At 37.5% G+C, this 26,365-nt stretch overlaps 1 protein-coding gene across 1 annotated transcript in view; it reads left to right on the forward strand.

Annotated features, from left to right (window-relative positions):
- The window catches only part of CACNA1H (calcium voltage-gated channel subunit alpha1 H), a 446,470-nt gene that overhangs the window by 252,427 nt on the left and 167,678 nt on the right, over positions 1 to 26,365 (forward strand). Inside the window, exon 4 of the mRNA XM_074197130.1 lies at positions 4,498 to 4,595. Within this exon, the coding sequence (XP_074053231.1) occupies positions 4,498 to 4,595 (98 nt within the window). The remainder of the gene's footprint in view (positions 1 to 4,497; positions 4,596 to 26,365) is intronic.

Consider the following 26,365-nt stretch of genomic DNA (forward strand, 5'->3'; position numbering starts at 1 on the left):
TTCTCCATCTTCCTCATCAGCTTGAGTTCCTGAAACCTATTGTCTCCCCAGATTTACCTGCTCTTTTCTTTGGACAGTCAGAGTACCATTGTATGATTTCTTTGCCAAAAGACTTTGAGAAACTATTTCTAAGCTTTCTGGGATAGTGGAAGTCACAATAGCTTGAGATCCAGTGTCATCTCTTTCTCCACAGTCCAGGGGCTGGAGACACATTAAAATTATTGCACTCCGATTATTTTAGAAGTTAGAAAGGGAATGGAAAGCAACTCATATCAAAAATTGTTTAGCCTAGGGATATAAGGGGTTATGATGACTCTATGCAAGTATATGAAAAGATATAATATAGGGACAAAGGATTGGTGGCCACTTGATCCCAGAGAAGAGAACTAGGAGCAGAAATTAAAGGGTTGCTAATTTTGGCTGAGGATGACCTTTCGGACAATATGTGTTCACCAGGGATAGAAGAGGATGCTTTGGGATGCACTGAATTCACCATCATCAGAAGTTTTCAAACTGAGTATGAATGATCAACTGTCAGGGATATTTTCCAAATTATTGATTCACAGAGTTGGGAGAGTTAGACCAGGTTGATGCCAAAGATCCCTCCCAGCTCTGAGAATCTAGGATGTTAAAGTAAGTTGCTATTAAACAAATAGCATGAATGAATAAAAGCAAATTTGGTGCTACCTTGTGAGAGAAAAGGGAAGTAAATAATACCCAGCTCTTGTCTGAAGCTAGGTGGTACAGAAGCTGTTAAGTGATGTAGTGAATAGAGAGCTGGACCTGGAGTCAGGAAGACTGAAGGTCAAATCTGGCCTCAGAAACTTAGTAGATATATGTTCCTAGGCAAATGACTTAACTGCTATTTGCCTCAGTTTCCACATCTATAATTTGGAGCTAACATATCTACATCCCAGGGTTATTGTGAAGATAAAATGAGATAATTTTATAGGCTTAGCAAAGTTCCTGGTGAGCACTTTATAAATGTTAGCTATTTCATTACTAATAGTCACAAATAATAATCCTTTAAGTTTTAAAAATTGTATATATATTTAGCCATTGGTACCCACAAGAATCCATGTGTTAGGTTTCATTGCTATCCCTATTTTACAAATGAGAAAACTGGGGTTGTCTGGGGTTTAGTGAATTCTCCAAGATCATATAGTTGGTTTCTAGGCCAGAATTCAAAATTCAGGTGTTTCTGACTCCAAGTACAGCACTCTAATCACTATACTATCCAGCCACCTTTTATGGGACATAAAAATATAAATTTTGAACTAACCATTCTCTAATATTCCTTCTGGTTCTGATAGACTGTTATGTGTACTAAAGTCCCTTCCATTGTGTTCTGTTTTCTAAGTATCCTTCCAGTTCTGCCATTCTGAGTCCTGTTCTAAGGCCTTAGGTTCTGAGTTCTGATATTCTCTGCCCAATGTTCCAAAGGCTCTGACAGCATTCTCTGATCTAAGGGCCTTCCTAGTTCTGGCATTCTATATTCTATCATCTAAAGCCAGGACTGCAGTGGCCCCTGCAGTGGGGGCCATTGCGGTCCCAGGCCAGTTCCAGTCTCCAGGGTGACAACCTAACAGCTGAGGCCTTTGGTCTCTGATGATTCGCTGTAATTAATGCATTTCTCTTAGTTAGGGTTTCAGCTCCATCTAGGTCTCTCTGTCGTTATTTTCTATGCTTGGGCTCAGAGTTCCATGCTGGCAGCCTCAAACCTAACGATGTCATCCTCAGAAGAGAAGGCTTTAGTGCTATGCTCTGGGCTGGCTCCAATAAATCCATCCAATTAGAGGGAATCTCTCTCCATACCACACACCTTCGAAGCTTCCCAAAATGGGAACATTTACTCACTTGGCACATTTCTATGTCTTATGAGATGTATCCATTAAGGATGATGCCAGGACTGCAGTTGGGCATCTCTGCAGATTAGAATAAGCCAGCTGGGAGTTAGTTTTCCTTAAAGAGTTTCTGAGTATGATTCATCCTTTGGATTTTGAGATGTCATAATGCTGTGCCCTCCTAAGCCAACCCCAGAGACTTTAGAGACTAAGCATAGACCAGGTCCGCCAGAAGAAGACTTTGTTAGACATTTCTATCCCTGCTCCTTGTTCTTCCCTCTGAAACAAGACTAAGTAAGTCTGACCTCTCTCCCAGGTAATTGGGGACCAGAAAAAGTCCTCCCATTGCCAATAAAAGGAAAAGAAGTCTAAATCCTGGATGTGGTTAATGAATTAGGAATCTACCTTGTTCTGACTTTCTCATCCTGCTCTGCTGGATGTGTACCTGAAGCAGATAGGTATTCATAGAACCATTGTCCCTGCCAGGATCCAGGATCATCTGCCAAAGTTCAATTAAGAAAAACCAAAGGGAAGAACAGGAGCAATGACTGATTAGATTGTGGTCATAGACCAGAAAGTTAAGACCATATTCAGGAATGGGAGTTCTGAGTCTAGCATGACCAAACCAAATAAAATAAGTTCAATAACCTCTTGAACTATTGGTCTCCATTCACCCCAGGTATGAGAGTAAGACTAGAGAATTATAGGTCTGGTACAAGTACCACCTTCACCAGCCTCCAGGGTTTCAGACTGTCTTCCCTTGGTCTAAATACAAAGCCAAAAGACAGGAGTCAGACAGAGCTAAATAACCAGAAAGGCAGATAGATAAGAAAACAATACGTTATTCTGAAGTCCACTATTGGGTTTCTTCTTAGCTACCAAATGATCCCTTCCCTAGGTAGTGTGTTATAGTGGGAAGAACCTAGACTATGGGGGTGGGGGGGTGGGGAGGGATGTATTTGCTTCAGTGAACTGTGTGACTTTCAGCAAGTTGCATTCCCCTGTCTGGGCTTCATTTTCCCCATTTCCAGTATGAGAAAATTAGACCAGATGATCTGGAATTGGAGTAGGTTTGTGTGTTCTAGTGATTAAAGAAATTCCTAAGCAAGCACAGAGATGGAGATCAGCAAGGAGATATGACTGTAGCAGTACTACCTGGTTTCTAGTTGGGAGATATTGAGACATAAAGCAAGATCCAAGGGGCATAACAAAAGATAAACAGGTTATTTCCCTAGCAGAAATAATGGTAGAGTCAAGGATGTTTATCCTAGATAAGGAGGCCAAGATTCAAGTAGTTGATTATTTCCAGTCAAGTATTTGTTTTATCTTTGTTTTGTTGTGGTTGTGGTTGTTTCAATTGTAGCTACTTGTCTTCCTCACCCTTGGATAGTACTGCTATGTCAACATGGTTGTACTCATGATTATGAGCAGGTTCCTACAAGCTTCCTGATGACATTGCCCCCTGATTGGGTCATGAGCTCATGGATATTACTAGTGTCTCTGGCTGAGTTCCAGTCTTATTCCCTACTCACAAGGCCAAGCAATAGTTCAGAATCCTGGATCAATTGATCCAGCAGTAAGTATTTATTAAATATACAAAAATGCAAAGGATTGCATTACCTATTCTCTAAAAGGAACTGACTCCTCTCTCCCTGTTCTATGATTGGGGTAGAAAATTAAGACTATCATCATAAGATCATAGATATAGAGGTGGAAGAGACCTTAGAGCCTATATAGTTTAACCCTCTGCTTTTACAAATGAGGAAACTGAGGTCCAAAGAACTTAAATAACTTGCCCAAGGTCACACAGATAATAAATGGAAGACTTGGGATTTGGAGGTGGGTCCTCTCACCCCAAATTCAGTGTGCTCTTTCCACCATACCATTTGTGGTTATTTAGTCATTTTCCAGTTGTATACAACTCTCCATGACCCTTTTTGGGGGGAGGAGGGGGATTTCTTGGCAAAGATATTGGATGTTTTGTTATTTCCTTCTCCAGCTCATTTTACAGATAAGAAAACAAACAGGGTTAAGTGAATTGACTCTTAATGTTTTAGGCTGGATTTGAACTCAGGTTTTCCTGATTTCAGGCCCAGATCTAGTTGCTCAACACCCTACTGCTTTTCCTGAGATGCTCTGGAGCATGATAGGCTTGATTAGGTTTTTCTCAACTTTATTTATTTGTAGTCAAATTGGTGAATACCCTTTTCTGAACCTTAACCTAGATAAATACTACTCCCTGCCATATTCTCATTTCCTTCCTCTCCTACCACCTGAACAATTGCTGTTGCCTATGAACTGGTCACTGTGTCTCCATTCTCTTCCCCATGTTATCTATCATGCTTTTATTATGTAATATAAGATTATTATTTAAAACTCCACTTTCATCATTTCACTCTCATCTCCAGGTACCTACACTGGCTCCTACTGGCTGTAGGATAATATCCATACTGCTCAGCTTGGCATTAAATTCCTAAACACTTGAAGGCCATCTACCTCTCCAACCTTACTGTGCAAGACCCCCCAGCACTGATCTGACATATAACCTGGAGCTCTGGAGGCTGTCTTCACTCAGAGATTCTATGACTTCTACCCATACCTTTTAGTCTAAGCTGATCTCTCTTTGTGTCTCTCTCTCTCTCTCTCTCTCCAGCATGATGGAGTATTCTCTGGATGGACATAACGTCAGTCTTTCTGCCATCCGGACCGTCCGCGTTCTCCGGCCACTCAGAGCTATTAACAGGGTGCCAAGTAAGTCCATGTCTTTCCATAGCCCAAACTTGAGAACTGGGCAGTATGTCTGTCAGAGCCAGTGCTGACAAAGCTCAGCCCTGTAGTAGCTTAAAACCAGCACACAAGGGTGCAAAACTTCTGTCCTGGCAACCCTACTAGCTCACCTTTTATTATCATTATTATTATTATTATTATTATTATTATTAATAATAATTCAATTTTAATCATCACTATTTCTTGCATTTATATAGTGATTTAACATTTTCAAAGCACTTTTTAATCTTATCACATCTGATTTACCCAATAACCCTCTAAGGTAGGTTCCATTATTATCATCACCATTTAAAAATAGGAAATGTAGGCTGAGATTACATTTCTTCCCCAGAGTCATACTGGCTCACCTTGCAATTCCTTATCCCCTCCTCCATCCTCTCTATATTATCAGTGTCAGGGAGTTGATAAATTTGTTAATGACTTTTACAATTAAAAAAAGAGAGAAAGAAATTTGTTTTTGCAATAGGTTCATAGAGCATTCCTGATAAGACCCGAGCTATAATCATGATAGGGTAAGATGGCTAATGGAGCAGCTATAGAGAACAGAGGACAAGGAGAACCTGGGATCATGCAGGACATGATTTTCAAAGGAGACAGGCTCTCCACAAGTCCTTTCCCATCTGAACTTAGGTCTTTGCTTAACAGGCAACCTAGTAAGTGGAACAGATTTTTTCTTTCTTTTTTAAATTTTCTTTTTTCTTTTTTTGTTTTGTTTTTACATCCTCTTCATTTATGAATTTATCCCTTTTCCTTCCCTTTCTCAGTGAGTCATCTCCTGTAACAGGCAGGTAACTCACAGCTAAGTTGATCTCCCTTACAATTCAAGGCAGAGATTTCTTAAAGATCTGTTCAGAGCACTAAGAGGTCAAGCAACTTGTTTGTAGTGTTAGAAGTTGAACTTTAACTTAGAACTTCCTGGTTTCAAGACCAGCTTTGTATCCATATCTTGCTGCCTCTCTTTCTCCTGTAACAAGAAAGAAAAGAAAGGGAGAGAAACATAATTCAAAAGGAAAAACAAAGACAAGAAACTTAAGGTACATTAAAAGTGTTTGACAGCATACACAGGATCCCACACCTATATTCCCCACTTCTACAAAGATGAAAGCAAAGTCCTGTTTCTGAACTCTTCTCTAGGACTGGTTATTATGTGCTTGGTTATTATAATGTCACAAGGTGAGTTTGTTCGGTTGCTGTTGATGTTCATGTTCTTGTAGTCATTATGCATATTAATTTCCTCATTGTTCTTACTTTGCTCTTAGAGCAGATTATTCAATAATAGCCAAGTTCTGAGTTCATAGGGTCATAGATATTGAGCTGGAGGCCATCAGGTTCAACTAATCATTTGTAAAATGGGAAAACTATGAAACACACATAGTAAGGAATTCACAGCAGCATAGGATCATAGAACTGGAGCTCTTCTTATATGATAGTATAAGAATAGTTAGTGGTCATATAATACCTAAATCAACTTGAGATAGTTAGAATGGAGAGTTGACTATTGGTTACAACTTGGGGTGCTCTGGGAAAAGGGTATAAGAATGAGAGACAAATGATGGAGATGGAGGGGGGAGAGGGAGAGAAGGAGGGAGGGAAAGGGAGAAGGAAAGAGACAGAAAGAGAGATGATAGAAAGAGACAGAGAGAGACAGGCTGACAGAAAGGGAGAGAGAGAGAGAGAGACAGAGAGAGAGAGAGAGACAGACAGACAGACAGACAGACACAGACACAGAGACAGAATTACAGGGATAGAGTTACAGAAGCAGAAAGGAGGGGAGGAGGGAGAGAAAGAGAGAAAGAAATGGGGAGAGAGAAGGAGGAAAAGACAGAGAAAGAGAAGAGAGGTAAAGAGAGAAGGAGGGAAGAAGGGGTATATGTATATGCATATGTATATGCATATGCATATGTATATGTATATGTATACGTATATACACACATACATATACACACCCATAAAAAGAAAAACAAAAAAGGACAGAGATTGAAAGAGTGAACGTAAGAGAAGAGATAGGGAGAGAGAGGTGGCAAAGAGAAAAGACAGAAGAGAGAATAAGAGAAATGAGAACAATGAGAAAAAGGAAGAAGGCAAAAATGAGATAGAGAAAAGAGAGGGAGAGAGTTAACAAAGAGATAGAAGACAGAATGAGACAGGGAAAGAAAAGAGAATGAGAGAAAGCAGAAAAAGAGAGTTGAAGAAAGAAGGAGGGAGGAAGTGAGACCAAGAAAAAGAGAAGGGAAAGAATGGACAGAGAATCTGAACAAATGAGAGAAAGAAAGGAGGGGAGAGGAGAGAGGGAGAGGAAGAGAGAGAGATTGAGAGGGAGGGAGGGAGGGAGCAGGAGAGAGAGATGTATAGAGGATAGATTGGGGAGACATGAGTCCCAAAATAAGAAACAATTTTGTTTTTAAGACTTTTAAGTCCTTCACCTTTTCACCTTCACCAGTGGGGCATGGTATTCAAATGAGGAAAGATTGCTAGACCTCAAATCAGAAGAAACCTGGATTTAAACTCTACCTCTGATATTATTAGCTATATGACACAGAACCAGTCACTTAATCTTTCAATTTCCACTTCTTTAAAATGGAGATAACTATACCTCCCTTGTAGAATGTTGTGAGAATCAAACCAGAAAAAGTGTTTCATTTGCTTTCTGAGCCTCAAAGTATTATCAACATATGAGCTTGTATTATGTTCTCATATAGTATCATTCAGTATCACCAAAAGTAACACCTGAACCTAGATCCTTTCCTAACTCTTAAGACCAATTCTCTCTCTATTTAAAAATGTATCCCAAAGTTCAAGTACTATATGAATATCAGCTATTTCTATGCTACCATATAATAACTTATTTATGTAGCATTTATGTATTTCTACATTTTAAGATTGGGAAAACAAGATTTATACAAAACCCCTGTAACTTAGATAATGCAATTATTATTATTATTATTATTATTATTATTATTATTATTATCTCTATTTGATACATAAGGAAACTGAGTCTCAGGGAGATGAAATGACTTCACCTGGGTCAAGAGCAACTACGTGTGAGATCCAGGATTCAAACCCAGAGTTCTCCTGTCTCCAAGCTCAAGGCTCATTCCAATATACTGTACTGCAACTATTTCATCTCACATAGATTGCACCTTATTATGCTAGAAATTAACTTTCAATTGTGCATGTGAGAGAACACCTTCCTCTGATTCGTTTACCCTCTGATTCTATCTGAAGAATAAATAAAAGCCTTGTCAAAAATGGCCTTTAAGCTCAAGAAAGTCAAGCAGATTCAGTCCATGGAGAGCGTCCTGAGGCAGCTACATGTTTGCCTACATTTCATAGCTGAGCAAATGCCAGCCTCTGTCTGTGAGGATAAACCCCACATGGGACTCTGCGGGCTTTTATCACAATGAGCCAGGATCTAACAGATCACAGGAGTCCACTTAGACCCAGGAAAAACTGTCATAGAAAGATCTTAGACTTTATCTTATCTTCCTACTGTATTTTGTAGAGAAGGAAACTGAGGAATAGACCTGACCCAAGGTCACACAGATAACAAGTGGCAAAGCAATTTATTGACATTAGAGCTCAAGCTTTCCAACTCCAAATGCATTACTCTCTTCACTACACTATGTTGCCTCATTTGTCCTCAGTTCAAAGAATGTTAATAATCCTGAACTAAAATTTCCACCCAAAAATATCTTTACCAATGCTTAAATAAAACCCCCACAGTACATGCTTTCCTGCTGTCTTGTATTCTTTATGTCTCATTGGTCCCTAACAGGGACCTTTAGCTTCTACTTTATAATCTTGTGCTCACAGGCCAAGTTCCATCTTATATTTATACTTTTATTCTCTTCATGTTCATAAATTCTACTTGTCTTCTATGAACAAAAGGGCTTGCCCAAAGTGGAAGTAGGCAAGGTGAACTTAGATGTATGTCTTCTATACAAGTCTTTTTTTTTTTGCAAGGCAAATGGGGTTAAAGTGGCTTGTCCAAGGCCACACAGCTAGGTAATTATTAAGTGTCTGAGACCGGATTTGAACTCAGGTACTCCTGACTCCAGGGATGGTGCTCTATCCACTGCACCACCTAGCCACCCTCTTCTATACAAGTCTAAGGAATATTATGGATAAAAGTATAGCATGAGAAAGCCAAAGATTGTCCTTTGAATCTATATCCCTATATCATAGAAAAAGACTGGAACATTTTCATATCATCTAGTACTAGGAGGGTCATTAGAAACAATCTATCCAACCCTGACATTTTATACAAGTGAAAATTGAAGCCTAAGGAATTGATATAAAATTTTCTAACTCACACAGGTTATAGGTAGCTTTCCAGTTCCATTCCATTTAGCTCAATTACTATGTCCTGAAGACATGCTGAGTTTTTTACAATCCTTTAAAATCTTTTCAGAGATTCTAATGTATTCAATGAATAGTATCTTGACTATTATACCACAGATTCTCCTGTGTGTGGAATGCTGTTCTCTGCCCCATTCCTTCTTATCTTGTCATATACAGAACTCTGTGGGAGTTGGACTTGAACTCCTTGGATGCCAAATCTGGTCTCATTTTCATTATAGCATACCAGATAAACTTCTAAAGTACTCAATAAGATCTTGCTTTAAATTACCTTTTCCAGATTTTTAATTATCCCAACCAATACTCCCAATGAATACAGTAGAGTCTGGATCAGGAGCAACTGAGTCAATAATCCTGCCATCCTCACTGTAGCTGCTCCGAGGGGGGGTTTTGGCTGAAAATTTGTTGTTGCATGGGGCTAAGAATGTTGGGACCTGAGAAGATCTTAGAGGTCATCTCATCCAGCCTCCACATCATATACCTGAGAACAACTAGAATCACACAGCTAATAAGTGATTTATCTGAGACTGGAACCCAAGTGTAGTTGAGAAGACCATCAAACCCATTTCTAAAGGGAGGTAGAAGGACTAGTAATCAATACTGTCCACATCATAGTTAAACAGATGATGGAGAGCTTTTGATTTTCAAGTCTTATGAAGTCAAGAGCCCCTTCTCCTGCCTTAAATATGATATGAAGTAGAATTGGTCCTGATTGTGTAGTTGGTGTACATGGATAAGAATAGTGGCTCTACCATTTCTACCTGTTATATCTCGGATAAATCCCTCAACCTCCCTGTACTCATCTATAAAATGAGAGAGTTGTAGGAAATAAACTTATAAGTCTCTTCTAGAACTAAATTTAAGATTCTAAGAAAACTAAGGCTCTGACACAGAATTCTACATTAGTGAACATGGGAACTAAGAAGCAGTGCAGGGCAGGGAACACAATTCAAAATATAGAAGAATCTGTGCTTTAAATAACAAGCAAGATACTATTCATTGAATGGCTTAGAATCTGAAACAAGATTTTTTTCAGAGCCCGGAAAACCCAGCAGGCCCTCAGGACACAGTAATTGAGCTGAATGAAGTAGAGTTGGAAGGCACATTTTCTACAGCTTCCTGAAGCTTGAGGTTAAATTCCTATTTTTGTAAATGTTAGGACTTCCTCATGGGCAAACCAGTCTAGGAAAAAAAAAAGAAAAAGACAGCAGAGTTTATGCATCTGGTTATTTGAAAAGATATATGTGTGTATATATACACACATATATCATATATATATATATGTATATATATATATATATATAAAATATATACATTTGTATATAAAATCTAAAATCTAATCATTGTCTGAATTCAGTGGGTTTTTTCCCAAAAAATATCTAGTTCCATGAATGATTTTTTAAAAACTCTGAATGTGGGGTGGCTAGGTGGCACAGTGGACAGAGTACCGGCCCTGGAGTCAGGAGTATATGAGTTCAAATCCAGCCTCAGACACCTAATAATTACCTAGCTGTGTGACCTTGGGCAAGCTACTTAAACTCATTGCCTTGGGAAAAAAAACCTCTCAATGTGTAAAATGAACCATTCCATTTTCTTCTTAATTACATTTTTAAAAGACAGATCAGTAGATTCCCTCTTCATCCCAGGAAAAATCAGTCAATCAGTCTACAAGCATATATTAGATACATAGGCTAAGTGGATAGAGTACTGGATTTGAAGTCAAAAAGACCCAAGTTCAAATCCACCCTAAGACCCTCTTCATTAACTGTGTAACCTTAGGCAAGTTACTTTACCTCTCTTTGCCTTAATCCACTAGAGAAGGAAATAGCAAACTATTCCTGTATCTTTGCCAAGAAAACCTCATACAGGCTCCCAAAGAGTTGAACATGACAAGACAACAGCATATACCTAGCACTGTCCTTTACATTTTCTTTATTTAATATTTATTTATTCTCCTTTCCATTTTCAAGACTAGAAGTATCAACATGAGGATAAGATAAGTGGGAGCTAACATTCCAAAAACTGCTTCTTTCAAAGTATACCATACACAGTTGAAAATTCTGGATGTTCCAGAGAAAAATAGTCACTGCTTTATATGTCAACAGACACACTTTCTCTGTTCTGATAATTGTATGGCTTATAGAGAATACTAAGACTTTTGACTTTGGTCATGCCATTCCATGGAGAAAGACCTCAGCTCTGCTGAGGTTCCCAGGGAAAGGTATCACTGGCCTTACAGTCAACCTGAGAACCAGTAGGAACTATATGGCAGTGGGAGTTTTGACACTGGTTGACTAGAGGGTAGTATTACAGGAATCATTCACCTATATTCTAGGCCATCCTTCTATCCATCTGTCTGTCCATTCATCTGTCAGGTGTTTACTGAACCCTGGTCTTTGCTGAATTCTGTCTTCAGGGGTATAAGATGTAATAGGGTGGGATAAAAATAGAAACTAAAGGAAGAAAAGATCCAGACCCTATTTTAGGGGGCTTGTAAATCAAAGGATTATTGAAGAGAAGAAAATAGAAGTCAGCTCCCCCCCCCCCATATGGGAGAAAGAAGTAATAGTCTCAGGAGGTTTTTGCATTCAAGAAGTTCACCCTCCATTTGGGAAGATAAGCTTCATATATGATGTAAAACAGTGAGGAACACAGATGGAGCTCTGTTTGTGTGTGTGTGTGTGTGTGTGTGTGTGTGTGTGTGTGTGTGTGTGTGTGTGGATATATTGTATCTATACAATAGCTATAGATATAGATATAGATATATAGATATAGATATATATATATATATATATATATATATATATATATACTATAGTTCTAGGGGTTCAGAAACAAGAGAGATCTTTGCGCATGAAAGTATTCCTATAAGACTCCTTACAAAGACCCCTTCTCTTCTCTTTGCTCCCTGGTGTAAGGGATTCTTTCCTCCTTTTTTTCCCATTTTAGAGAAAATCCTGATTCAGATGAGCTCCCTTTAAACCTATTTCCTACCAACTTGGACCTAATGAAGCAATGAAGTCTCATCACAGGCTTATAAGTTTGTGGTTGTCTTTATTTTTTTTAATATTCTAGCACATCTCAATAAAGTAATTACTGAGAGTGAAGTCAGGAGTCCCGTGGACTAGCCCTGATTTTCTCACTAATTCACAGTATATTTGGGCAGTTTCCTTCCCTATCACTTGAATTGCTCCATATGCCAAATGAAGGAATAGAAAGCAATATGACAAAATATACTAGATTACTAGTTTGGGGGGGGGGGGTAAGATTCAGTCCTGCTTCTGCTTCTACCTTTGTCAGCTTGGACAAATTATTTAACCTCAGTAGACCTGAGTTTACTTTTATAAAATGAGGGGATTGGACAAGATGACCTTGAGATCCTTTTCAACTATAAATCTATGATCCTGTGAGCCTTTGATTGCACTAACTTGAGGTTCCTTCCATATCTGGAACTCTATGAATCTATTTTGCTTTTGTACTACTAGAAAGGTAGTTAGATGACTTATTGGATAAATCAGGGACCTGGAAGGAAAGTAAGGAAGGGAAGAGGAAGAGGAGTTCAAATATCACCTCAGACTCTTATTAGCTATGTAACCTTAGACAAATCAATTGCCCTAGGCCTGCCTCAGAAAAAAATCTGAAAATGAGGGTAATAATAGCAACTCCTTCCCAGGATTGTTTTGAGGATGAAATGATTTCATATTTGTCAGGCATTTTGTTAAACTTAGAGTACTAAATAAATGTTTACTTTCGTTACTAGCCATATTATTTCATCTAGGGAACCAGCATGACCACTTTACCAGATTAGAAATGGAAATGGACTTTCTCTGGTTCCCTCCCCACTGACTGAGGTTTATATGTGGGCTACATTCATGCCTAATAGAACCACTCACATGCATATTGGCCTATTACCTGAGTCCAAAGAGAAATTAGGCCTGATACCATGGATGAAAAATTAACTAGCCAAATCCTTCTTAAACTTCAAGGCCCAGCTCATATCCTGTATCTTCCAGGAGAACTTCTACATCACCCTGTATTGGCCTTCTATGGTCCTTATTGACTGCAACACAATCTAACCATTACATTCCATGTAATTTTAATTGCTCTTTTGGATATATGAGTCATGTCGCCCAAATAAAATGGAAACTCATTGGATCAAGGTGTGTTTTTCTCATCTTATACCTGCCCAGAGCTGAACATAGTATTGGTACTCAGTAAATACTATGGAATTAAACTTTCTTTTTATTCTGTCTTTACTCTCCTTTAGTTTTCTTTATATTTGCTGTGGGGATCGCTAAGATTCCCCTAGTGTCTAAGAATTGAAACAAATCCTAATGAGTTTTAGAAAATCATCCTCAGGACCAATTTTCCCTATTTGATGACACAGAATGAATGGTAGCCAAAATAGACATTTAGGTTTGGACAGCTAAAGTGACAAGGACATATATCAGTATTCATTCTCCTTTATGCACAAACTGCACACATTTAATAATATCCCAATCTACATTTTCAATATAATAAATATTCATTATATTTGCTAGATGGTGGGAGAAGTAGGAAGATGGAATTAGACATCTTCCATGCTCTTCTTTTGTTGTTAATGTTCAATTCTTCCATCATTTCTGAATCCTTGTGACCCCCTGAACTATATCCTGCCATGCTCTTCTATTTTTCATTATCTTTCAAAATCTGTCCAAGTTTATGTTCATTGTTTCCATGACATTATCTATCCATTTTGTTCTTTGCCTATCCCCTTTTCCTTTTGCCTTCAATCTCTCTCAAGATCAGGGTCTTTTCCCATACTCTTCTATGAATCTATTGCCTAGTAGAATGTCTCAAGATGTAATTATTTATAACAAAGTGGTAACCTTGCCAGGCAAATAAAGGTAAAGAAATTGTCAAAGGAAAAGAAACCCATTAAGTACAAAAAGTCTCCTTTTTCCTCTATGTCACTTATAATAATTCTGTCATCCTATCCTCAGCAGGAATCTTGTTCTTTGATGTTATTCACAACTCGTTACTACTTAATTTCCTCAGAGTCATAATGTACTACATCCCCTAAGTTTTGCTCTCTCTTATTCCCAGAACACTGGGAAACTAAGAAATACAATAAATAGACCACTGACTTGGAGTCAGGAAGACCTAACTTCAAATCTTGCCTCATATATTTACTAGCTGTGTGACCCTGGGAAAGTTACTTAATCCTTTTTGTCTCAGTTTCCTCATCTGTAAAGGCTGCTTGAGAAGGAAATGGCAAATCACTCCAGTTCTTTACCAAGAAAACTCTAAATGGGGTCACAAAGAGCCAGACATGACTGAAACAATAGGACAAGAAGTCACCTCTAGGTACTCTACCAAAGATATCTTTTAATAGAATTCCTTGCTTATTTTATATTACTCATTTTAGTGTTTATAAATTATTTTTTTCACAGCCCTATGAAGAAGAGTTAATATTCAGAAGTAAGCTATGTAGTACATAGTGATTGGAGTGCTGGATCTCAAGTCAGAAATACTTGAGTTCACATTTGGTCTCAGACAACTTACTAGCTGTGTGACTTTGGACAAGTACTTAATTCCTGTTTGCCTCAGTTAATGCATCTATAAAATGATGTGAAGAAGGAAATCCAAATCATTCCAGTCTATCTTTGCCAAGAATACCCCAAATGGGATCAGAAAGAGACATGATTGAAAAACAACAAATTCTCAGAACAGTCAGTCTTTTCCTTCTTAGGTACAGTCACATTTCTCCAACAACCTTGATCTTCAAAGGACTTTTTGGAGGGAAGTTCCATTCTCTCTTTAGGAACTCTAACCCCCATTATAAACTGGAGGCCTGTGGAGATGCTGCTCTGCCTCTGCTGTTTCTAATTAGCCTTCTTCCTCTCTGGAGGTGTAACTTTTCATAGTTGTCTTTTTCAAAGGACTTGTGCCAGTTTGAACCCTAACCAATACAGATTAAGTATGGGTAAACAAATTGTAAACCAAGATAAGAGAGCAGATTTCTCCAAAGGGGGATCTTTAGATGTATCAATAAATATTTTAGAAAGAAGAGGCAGGTAGTTTAGAGGCTACATCTAATCCAAATTCCTCATTTAGATTAGAGAAGGAAATTGAGAGCCACCCAAAGAGGAAGGTAACTGACTCAAAAATCACATACTAAAGACCCAATGATTAGAATTCAGACCCTCGGCTTTGATGATTCTGAGGTTTTTCCCTAGCTCTAAAGCTATGGTCTTAAGATATGAGATCAACTTACTTTTCAACTATAATATGAACTGAAGCATGTTCCTCCACTCACTAGCCCTAATTTTTAATCTGAAAAAGGGGCTGAAAATCAGGTCATATGTCCCCAAATAATAAGAAATGGGGGTCACTTAAATGATGTGAATATAACCAAGGATTCTCATAAACCCATGTGAAAGTCAGGCAATTTTTTCTGAGTTGGGGAATAGACTGCAAAATAAAAATTGAAGGCTAACTGCCAGTTCATATTATTCATTGTCAATAAATATAGTGTACCTTACCCTCTGGAATCCTATGTTCTATGATGAGTTATGCGAGGTACAATTCTCACCTTAGAAAAACAAACAGTTAACCATGATTGCCAGGAGACAGGGGGCATATTTTTTTCCTTATTTCAGGGCTGTTATCTTTCTTTGCCAGACAACTTTCCCTTCCCATTCCCTTTGGCATTTGGGGTTGCCTGGTGCTGCAGTGCCAATGACAGACCCCATCTGTTAGCCATCTTCTCTGAACACTCCGGACGACACTCCAGAAAATGTCAAGTGTCCCAGGGAGAAGATTATTAGTGCCACTTAGACGGAAAATGAGGAGTGTAATTTTTCTTTGCTCCCAGTGCATGCAGGGCCCGGTTTAAATCGTACTGACAAAGAGCACTGAGCTGGATCAGGGAAAAGGCAGCCCATACAGAAAGCCATGCTTTCCCTGCCAAAGAAATAAATCAGATGGATTTTTAAACAGCAATTTCTAAGTCATCATTTCTAAGAGCAATGACAGTTTTATCAGCTTCGTTATTTTTTGTTAATCTGGTGGATGGATTGACTATTCACAAGAATGAAGACCTAATCAAAATGGGCCGAACAGAATGGAAATTGTCCCAGGCTCTCTAACCTACATCCTTATCTGTGGTCTCCTAAGGAAAGTGATTTCAACATTTCCAAGAGCAAGATGAAGTAAAAGGGGCCAAGCTCTCAGTAAGAGTGTGCAACTTTGATGCAAAGTCTTTTAGATGCTAGGGTCAGTTATTAAGGAAGAAAAAGAAACTGATATAGGGTCAGGGGTTAAAAGGATTCAGAATTTTTTGTCCTAGAAATTTTTCCTAGAAATCATTAACTGCCAGTCTCTTCATTTAAAAGATAAAGAAACTAGGGTTCAGGGAAGTTGAACAATATAGGAAGTAACAGAACTGGGATCTGTGTTGAGTTCTATGCATTCTAAATCCAGGGCTCTCTCTGCTATACCTTAATCATGGCAAAACTGGGAGGGAATTCAAACCATGCTAGAAAGATGGATAAAAAATAGTAAATATATCTTCTTATTATTTCCATGGATCTCTGATCTCATCTGAGTTGTACTCTCCCCCTACTGAGATAAATAACCCATCCATGCCTTCTCATTCTGTTGGATTTCTGTTCATGTCTTTCTATAAAACCTCCATAAAAGATTTACTCAACATACTGAAGTCCTTTCACTGGTTCTTTTGATATTCTATTGCTATACTAATGTATCACCTGGCTATTCATCTATTTGTAGTCTACCAGTCTTGTTCTGTGACCCACTTTCCCCCCCATACCCTTGGTGTGTCTTTAAAGATTCTAAAATCTGGGGCATTCAGGTGGTGCAATGGATAGAGCACTAGCCCTAGAATCAGGAGGACCTGAATTCAAATCTGCCTCAGATACCTCATATTTACTTAGATGTGAGACCTTGGACAAGTAACTTAACCCCATTGCCTTGCAAAAACAAAAAAAAGAAGAAAAAGATACTAAAATCCTGTTTTACAGTCCTTCAGAACCTAGTCTTTCCAGGCTTCTTACACCTTCTTCCCCTCCACAAACCTCTAAATCAGTGATGTGGTCCTCACACAAGATACTCCCTCTCCCTATTCTGGGCATTTTTATTGGTTGTCTCCCATTCCTGGAAGATTCTTCTTCATTTCCACCTCCTGGATTTGCTTGTTTCTTTTAGATCTCAACTAAAATCCCACCTTCTGCAAGAAACTTTTCCTACTCCTTAAGGCTAGCATCTTCTTTTTGAGATCATTCCCAAATTATCCTTAATAGATCTTGGCTGTAGTTGCTTACATGTTTCCTCCTCCATTAGATTGTAAGCTCCTCGAGGGCAGGGACTTTTTTTTGTTTTCTTGGCTTTCTTTGTATCCCTAGCTCATATTAGGGGATTCATAACTGCTAATTGACTATTTCACACATGTATATCATCTTTATTAAAATGAATTTACCAAGGATAAATATAAAGTTTTGACATGGAGTCAAAAACCACTGCAACCATGCATAATGACATAATAACAATATAAGTTAGCAGTGTATGACTTGATAACCAGGAGAGCTAGGTTGATCTTCAGCTTCCTGAACAGAGGTATAGTATCTAGAAAAAGGAATGTAGTGGCTTCATCACTCTCCTTTTCAGATAATATCTGGGGCAACATTTTGAGGACTAACAGTACATTTTAGAAAGGACAGATTGGAAACTCTCAAGAAGGGGTGATGAGGAGTTTAGAAATAAAATTATTTGGAAACTGAAGTAAATGAAGATATTAGTCTGGGGAAGAGAAGTCTTAGGGTGTATGTGTATGTGTCAATGTATAGTCATATATGTGGAAACACACCCATTATAGCAGTTTTCAAGTATCTGAAAGGTTGTCAAGACAAGAGAAATCTAACCATTGTGGCTTCAGAGGACAGAAATAAGATCAGTGTGTAAAAAAAAAAAACCAGAAAAGTCAAATTCAGCAGAAAATAAGAATCAGCTTTCTCCAAACAGACCTCTCCAAGAATGGAAGAAACAACTCAGTCACTGACAGCTTCCTCTTAGTGATGCAATAGAAGGGGATTCCTAGTATCATTCAAGTGAAAACAAATTCACAGATTAGATAATCTGTTCCAGTATAACTGATCTGGAGATTCCCCCATTTGGTATTGAGTTTTCAGAAAGTGGTATGTTCACCTGACTCTTCCTAAAATTTCTCCTTGGACCTTTCCAAAGAGAGTTGCTGAACATATGGTCCACATGGCAAGATAAGGAGCCAGCAAGCTGATCCATTGACTGTGGATAGCTTTGGCCAACTCACTCAGTTGAATGTTTTAAGGTCCCCATCTTGCAATGGAGTCAGACAAGACTGAGACAGTAAGCTCATTTCTAAGTTATCACATGTAATCCTTACAACAACCTATGAGGTAGGGACTATTATTATTCCCACCTTATGAATGAGAAAACTTAATGGTAAAGAAATGCCCCAGGTCACACAACTAAGTATAGTATAAATATCTGAGACTAGATTAGAACTCCATTCATCCTGAAGAAGAATTAAGAAGCCTTTTGATAAGGGTGAAAGAGGAGTCTGTAAAAGCTAGTTTGAAGCTTACCAGTAAAAAACAAACACCTAAAATCTTGGCAAATAATCCCATCACTTCCTGGCAAAAGCAGGGAGAAGAAATGGAAGCAGGGTCAGATGTTATATTCTTAGACTGCAAGGTCACTGTAGACAGTGACTGCGGCCATGAAATTGAAGATGCTCCTTAGAAAGAAAACTATGGCAAATCTGGACAGCATACTTAAAAGTTGAGACATCACCTTGCTAACAAAGGTGCATAAATTATAGTATAGTCTAGTATAATCAGACTTGCCTTTTTCCAATAGCAATATATGGCTGTGAGAGTTGGACTATAAGGAATCTGTGGTGCTGGAGAAGACTTTTGAGACTCCCTTGGAGAGCAAAGAGATCAAATAAGTCAATACTTGAAGAAATTAATTCAGGCTATTGCCTGGAAGTGTAAATACTGAAGCTGAAGTTTTAATATTTTGACTACATAATGAGAAAACTTGACTCATTAGAAAAGACTTGAAGGCAAAAAGGAAAGGGGATGACAGAGGACGAGACGGATAAATAGTGTCATGGATACAACAAACGTGAACTTGTACAGACTTTGGGAGAAAGTGGAAGATAGGAGGGCTTGGTGTACTTTGGTCCATGGGATCACAAGGAATCAAACACAACCAAACAACAACTTTCTGATTCCAGGTTCCAATTCTAACCTAGCTGCCTCATGTAAGCCAGTTCGTTTACTTATATATGAAAAAAACCGGGAGCCAGAAAGGTTAAGTTGCTTGTAACAGGTCAAGTGACTGCTCTGGGATTCAGACTAAGATCCTTTTTTCCAAACCCAACCCCCTTCCCACAGCAGCTATTACAGCTGTATCTTTGGTCACATCTTCCAAGTCCTTGACTATTCATCTGAGTCCTGCATTTGCAGAACAAGTATGGAATAATATCAGATGGTTTTATCATCAAAGGCTAAGAAGTATGGTAAAGACAAGTGGAAGCACTGAGAGGACTGAAATGTTCAAAAAAAGTTTCTTGGAGGAGGTGAGATTCAAAATATCATTGTTAAAATGTTAAAGTTGGAAGGGACTTCTTTATCTCAGTACTTTCTCAGATCACTAAAAGGAAAGGAACTGATCTTGGAGACAGTCCCAACAACCAAGAGAATGGTGTTCTCTTTCAACCATTTTTCTTGGAAGAAGAGAAGAGAAAAACAGATAATGCAAAAGAGGAAGGGACCTTGGGAATCATCAAATCTAACCCTCATTTTTAAATTGAAATTTTATTTCATTTTTCCAATTACATGCAATGGTAGTTTTTGAACATTAATCCATTTGCAAACTTATGAGTTCCATGTTTTTCTACTCCTTCCTTCCTTCCCCATATATACACTTGTGTTTAACATATTTACGTATTAAGCATTTTGTGAAAGAGAAATTAGAACTAAGGGGAGGGGGCAGCTACGTGGTACAATAGATAGAGCAGGAGTCAGTAGGACCTGAGTTCAAATCCAGTCTCAGATAATTAATAATTGCTAAGCTGTGTGACCTTGGGCAACTCATTTAACCCATTGCCTTGCAAAAATTCAAAAAAAAAAGAATTAAGGGGAAAAGGGAAAAAAAACCCATGAGAAAAGGAAAAAAAAATTAGTAATTTTTTTAAAGTAAACCCAGAGGGGCAGCTAGGTGGCGCAGTGGATAGAGCACCAGCCCTAGAGTCAAGAGGGCTTAAGTTCATATCTGGCCTATACACTTAATAATTACCTAACTATGTGTCATTGGGCAAGTTTCTTTTGTTTTTATTTTTTACAAGGCAATAGGGTTAAGTGACTTTCCCAAAGTCACACAACTAGGCAATTATTAAGTGTCTGAGACAAGATGTGAACTCAAGTCCTTACTTAACCCCACTGCCTTATAAAAATAAAAAAGAAAGAAAATAAATGATGCAACTTAAAAAAAGCGCATTCAGATTCTGTAGTTTTTCCCCCCTCTGAATGTGAATGGCATTGTCCAATGATTGTCCTTGATCTCTGAACTGCTGAGAGGAGTTGTTTCCATCATAGCTGATCACTTCACAATGTTGTTGTTAATGTGTATAATGTCCTCTTGATTCTGCTCCCTTCACTCAGCAGAAATTCAGGTAAATATTTCCATGCTTCTCTGAAGTTTGACCACTCATGATTTCTTATGGAACAATGGTACTCCATAACATTCATATACCATAACTTGTTCAGCTATTCCCCAATTGATGGGCATCTCCACAATTTCCAATTCTTTGCCACTACAAAAAGAGCTGCTATAAATATTTTTGAATATGAGAAATTTTTCTCTCTTCTTTTGGATATAGGTCTATTATTGGTATTGCTGTATCAAAGTGTATGGTCTGTTTTATCACTTTTGGGGCATGGTTCCAGATTAATCTCCATGATGTCTGGATCAGTTCACAACTCCACCAACAGAGCATTAATATCCCAATTTTCCCACATCCTCTCCAACATTTGTCATTTTGCTTTTTTGTCTTTTTAACTTCTTATAAATGTGAGATAGTTGAAATAATTTGAATTTCTCTAATCAATAATCATTAGGAGCATTTTTTCATATGACCATAGCTTGCTTTAATTTTTTCATCTGAAAAATTCCTATTCATATCCTTTGACTATTTTTCAATTGGAGAATGACTTGTAATCTTATAAATTTGATTCAGTTCTCTATATATTTTAGAAATGAGTCTTTTATCAGAAACACTAAATGTAAAATTGTTTCCTGGATTTCTCTTTTCCTTCTAATCTTGGCTGCATTGGTTTTATCAGTTCTAAAACTTTTAAAATTAATACAGTCAAAATCATCCATTTTGGAATTTATCATGTTCTCTATTTTTTGTTTGATCATAAATTTCTCCCCTTTCCATAGATTCAAAAGATAGAATATTCTTCATTGTCTTACTTGGTCTATAGTATTGCCCATTTGATCTAAATCTGTACCCATTTTAACCTTATTTTGGGATTAGGTAGGAGATATTCAAACCTCCATTTTAAAAACAAGTCCTCAACGTTCAAAAGAGAACCTAACTCTTCCTATTACCTTCCAACCCAAACCATCTACTGGCTTTGCCCATCTGCAAACAAGTCAATGAAGCATAAAGACATGGAAGGAGAAAAGATCCTGAAAATACTTGGAGAAAAATGAAATATAAAAACTCAAAGTCAAATAAACATTCCATTAGCTTTCTCTGCCTTGAGATTTGGAAATGAGCATCAGTGATTGCTGTAGAATCTGAAATGAGAATCTTCCCTCCTCAAGGACCTACTCCTCCCCTGCAGTACATGGTAACCTTATTCTTTTTCTTATCTCTTTGGTCTTCATGTGAGCTAGCTCTTATCAGACCTTCTGCCTTAGGACAATTAGGGCATTTGTGGCATTCCCTCAAAACAAAGCCCTATCATATCTCTAGGAAGCCAGCTCTGTATTTAGCTGTGTTGAAAGACAAGAGAAACAAGCCAAGGCATTTATCCCTAGAAGAGATCATAACCCCAGAGAAGACTGAGAAGGAATAGATTTGAGGATTGTCTTCAGGGAAATAGGGAAGTTGGGATTCACATCTGTGGATATTTATGGAAAACTATCAGATGATCAGTCATTCAAGACTAAATTGTATAGTGAGGATAATTCAAAGGAAGAGTAAGAGCTGAAGAGATTAGAGAAAGTTTTCTAGAAGAGGTGGGACATTTTCCCTCAATATTTCAGTAGACTACTGCAATGAAAGGCAGCAGAGGGTCATGGAAAGATACCAACCTTCAAATCAAAGGACCTGGATTCAAACTATAGCCCTATTATTATTTGTGTGATTTTAGACAAATCACTTGAGTTTTTCTGAATCTCCATTTCCTCATCTTTAAAAATAAGGGAACTGGACTTGATCACTAAGTTCACTTGTAGTTCTAAATATCTGATCCTATGATGTATAATCTCAAAAGAATAATAGTTGGCTTTTTTAGTGGTGCTTTAAGAACAGTGAGGTGGTTCAGAGGATAAAGCACCAGGTCTAAAGTCAGGAAGACCTGAATTCAAATGTGGCCTCAGGAATGAGTTGTGTGACTCCTGGGCAAGTCATTTAACCCTGATTGCTAAATGAGCTGGAGAAGGAAATAGCAAAGCACTCCAGTCTCTTTATCAAGAGAACCTCAAATGAGATCATGAAGCATTGTTCACAATTTGAACAGCAACAACACAAAGATTTGCAAAGCACTTTCCATAAGTTATCTCCTTTGATCCCCCAAACCCAGAAAGGTAGCTAGTATCATGTGATCACTCACACAATGTTTGAGTCTGAGAGAGGGTTTGAAGTCAGATTTCCCTGACTGTTCACTGTGCCCTTGTACAGATGGTAACTTTTTCATGCCTTCTCATCTTGTTGATTCTTGCCAATGTCCTCCTGTATATTGTGCATGTGGGGGAGGTGAAAGGAGGGAGGAGGAAGGAAATCTAGCCAATGTGCTGAGGGACTCCCTCTAGGTCACTTAACGTTAAATGGTTCCTAATGAACCATATAGGTTGACCATCTGTTATCACTATTTTTCACTACATGATGACTAGCCTCCCTCCTTATCCATTCATCTCTTGAATACTTTTTATCTTGCCTCTTGTACATAATTTACTATTGATGATATGCCAAGGTATGTTTTTACCCACCAATAATGCATCTCTATTGCCTTTTGGTGACCCTCAATTTTTGGTTCCTTGGATTGTTGCATTCTATGAGTCATAGTGAAATACCATCACTGGAATACTATTGGTGTTAAAATGATAGGGTTTTATTATAACATATATAAGGAATTCAAAGAAGTGTGGGAAGACATATTAGCTGATTCAAAGTAAATATGCCAAGTCTTTTTTTTTTGGCATGGAAAAGGGATGGAACTGAAGTTTTTTCTCACTTTACATTTCCTCTAATATAGAAACTACAGCAATGTAAATGAAAACACTAATTAAAGTAGCTGAACTTTAGTTAATTATAGTGACCAGTTTTGGCCATTGTGCTATTAATGTAATGGAGATAGAGAAGGGGGACTATGGATGTAGAATATGGCATATATCATCTTATATAGATATTGTGACTACTTTTCTTGCTTAAAAAATTTTCTTTCATATAAGGGAAGATCCAATAGCAGGCAAAGTTTAAAAGAAAATGGTTATGCTATAATAAACAAAAAATATCAATATGATATTCAAAATTTTCAAAATAAATCTTTCTAAACTATCTACCATGTATGGCTTTACTGTATTCACTTGAAAATGCCTTGTTGAAGGGTATCCCTTAAGGCTACATCTTCTTCTACTAATTCAAATTCTTTTTTTTTTTAATCATTAGCACAATAGGATCTTCTCTGTACCTTTCAATCACTTGTTTGTCTGTTAGGATGGAGTGTGCTATAGGAACTCATTTGAAAGAGTCAATCTTTTCTTTTCCCATATCTTCACCAAGGATAGTCTCTATATATGTATTGTCAGTCTCATAAAATTTTTATAGAATGAAAATATTGATCAGTTGTTGTTTAGTTGTGTTCAATTCTTTCTGACCCCCATTTGGGATTTTCTTGGCAAAGATACTGGAGTGGTTTGACATTTCCTTCTCCAACTTACTTTACAAATGAGGAAACTAAGGCAAACAGGGTTAAGTGACTTGCCCAGAATAAGTGTCCGAAGCTAGATATGATCTCAGGAAGATGAATCTTCTGAAATCTAGGCCTGGTACTCTGTCCACAGCACCACATAGCTGCCCTATTGATCAGTAGGTAATGATATTTTTGATATCATCTTTTAGGGTAATGATATAGTTCAGAGCTTTTCTATCATTTGAATATCTTTATTTCCCTGAGGTATCATATAAAGTGACTTCTCAACACTTTCAACATTTTGTCACATCCAGAACATATTTTTTCAGTGTGTATTTGATCTAGTCCAGTTACCATTTCTGATTCATTTTCTTAAATGCCAATTCAATCTCATATAGCAAGCACATTGGGAACATAGGTGTTAGACTCCAAATCTGGTGGTTCCACTATCACTGATGATAAAAATAGATTTCTTTTTAGAAACATAGTCAAATTTGTTCCATGTTTCTGTCTATTTGTTTTATCTATGAATGATCTCAGTATGATGTGGCCCAGATAGGTCTTGTGCCAAGTTTTTTTTGAAGATTTGTTATTGCTTCCACTTCTTTTCAATGTTTTATGAAGTGTTGCTGCTCACAGGTTTCTATTATCCTTTGTAAGAATTTATAAATGAATCTATATTCTAAATCAGTGTTGCCCTGGGCTTTAATGTACCTTTCACTGATAAGGTACTGAATTATTGGTTAGCTAAGATCTGAGCTCTTTTGATTTCCTCCTTGTGAAAATGGGTTTTTTTTGGCAAGGTAATGGAGGGTTAAGTGACTTGCCCAAGATCACACAGCTAGGTAATTATTAAGTGTCTGAGGTCAAATTTGAATTCAGGTCCTCCTGACTCCAGGGCTGGTACTCTATCTTTTGTGCCACCTAGCTGCCCCCCTTTTGAAAACTTTTTAATTATCAGTTTATTACAAGAAATGGTAAATAATGATGGTCTAATTCTTAGCTTTTTCCCCTTTTCCATCTTTCAACATCATCAGCCCATGGGTCACATTAACATTATTCTAATTATTAGCAGCATTCCTTCATCTCTAACCTTTCTTCTAATTTAATGTTGATCATCTCATCTTTATCATTTCTTCTATTCTAATATTGTTTTGAACGTTTGCTCCAAGTGATCAATAATCTGCTTGGACATGGATAGCTGAATTTGATCTATACCTTTGAGTCATTTTCTATCTAAGTTACCTCTTCAGTTTGGGGGGGGGGGTTGCATTATTGACCATATATGTTGTCTTCTAACTCATTTCTAAAAGAAAGTATTTATAATTTATAAGGGTGAGACTTCTGAATGCTCAACAATCCTTTGGCTTCTTTTGTTTCTCAAACCTAAGATACTTTTTATCATTCTCCCCTGTACGACTTGTTGAAGTCACAGTGTCAAAAACTATGTATTGATTAGGTCTGGAAACTAAAGTTCTTTGTGAGATTTCTCTGCCTTTTCATCTTATACACAGATATTGGCACAAAAGCTGTAATTGTTTCTTTTTAATCCCGTTTATGTGTTTTGCTTTTATATTATAAACATTTATAGATTATTTCCACCCATGACAGATCTCAAGTAATAAAGTAAAATAGTTGAGGAAAACCAAGACTATAGTTTAATACTAATAAAACTAATGATATATTCAACCCAAACTGCATGCATTACTTCACATCTATAATTCCCCTACCTATTTTTAAAATTAATAGAAATCTAACTTCTCTCCTTCCTATTAGAAAAAAAGAAAAGAAAAGAAAAATAAACATAACAAATATGCATAGTCAAGCAAAACAATTCTCTCAGTGGGGGTATACAAACACAGATCTGTAAATTGCCTTTGTGAGTTTGTTTGATTGATTGTTTTTGCTTATGCTCATTGTGAATACTCCAAGACGAAATAATCCAGTACCCCAAAGAATGAAGTTTTTTACTGCTTCTAGATGCAGTTGCTCACTTCTCCAAGACCTTATAAGACATCCCTCTGCTTAACTGAACTCTTCTTTGCCTTCTCATTTTGTTTGTCCTCAAGAACATCATAGTATCATAGATTTCAAATTTGAATAGATCTTCATCTTACCCATACTATGCCCTAATTATATATAAGAAAAAAGAGACCCCAAAAGGTTAAAGGATTAATTGAATCA

This window comes from Macrotis lagotis, chromosome 8 (assembly GCF_037893015.1).
Source record: "Macrotis lagotis isolate mMagLag1 chromosome 8, bilby.v1.9.chrom.fasta, whole genome shotgun sequence".
NCBI lineage: Eukaryota > Metazoa > Chordata > Mammalia > Peramelemorphia > Peramelidae > Macrotis > Macrotis lagotis.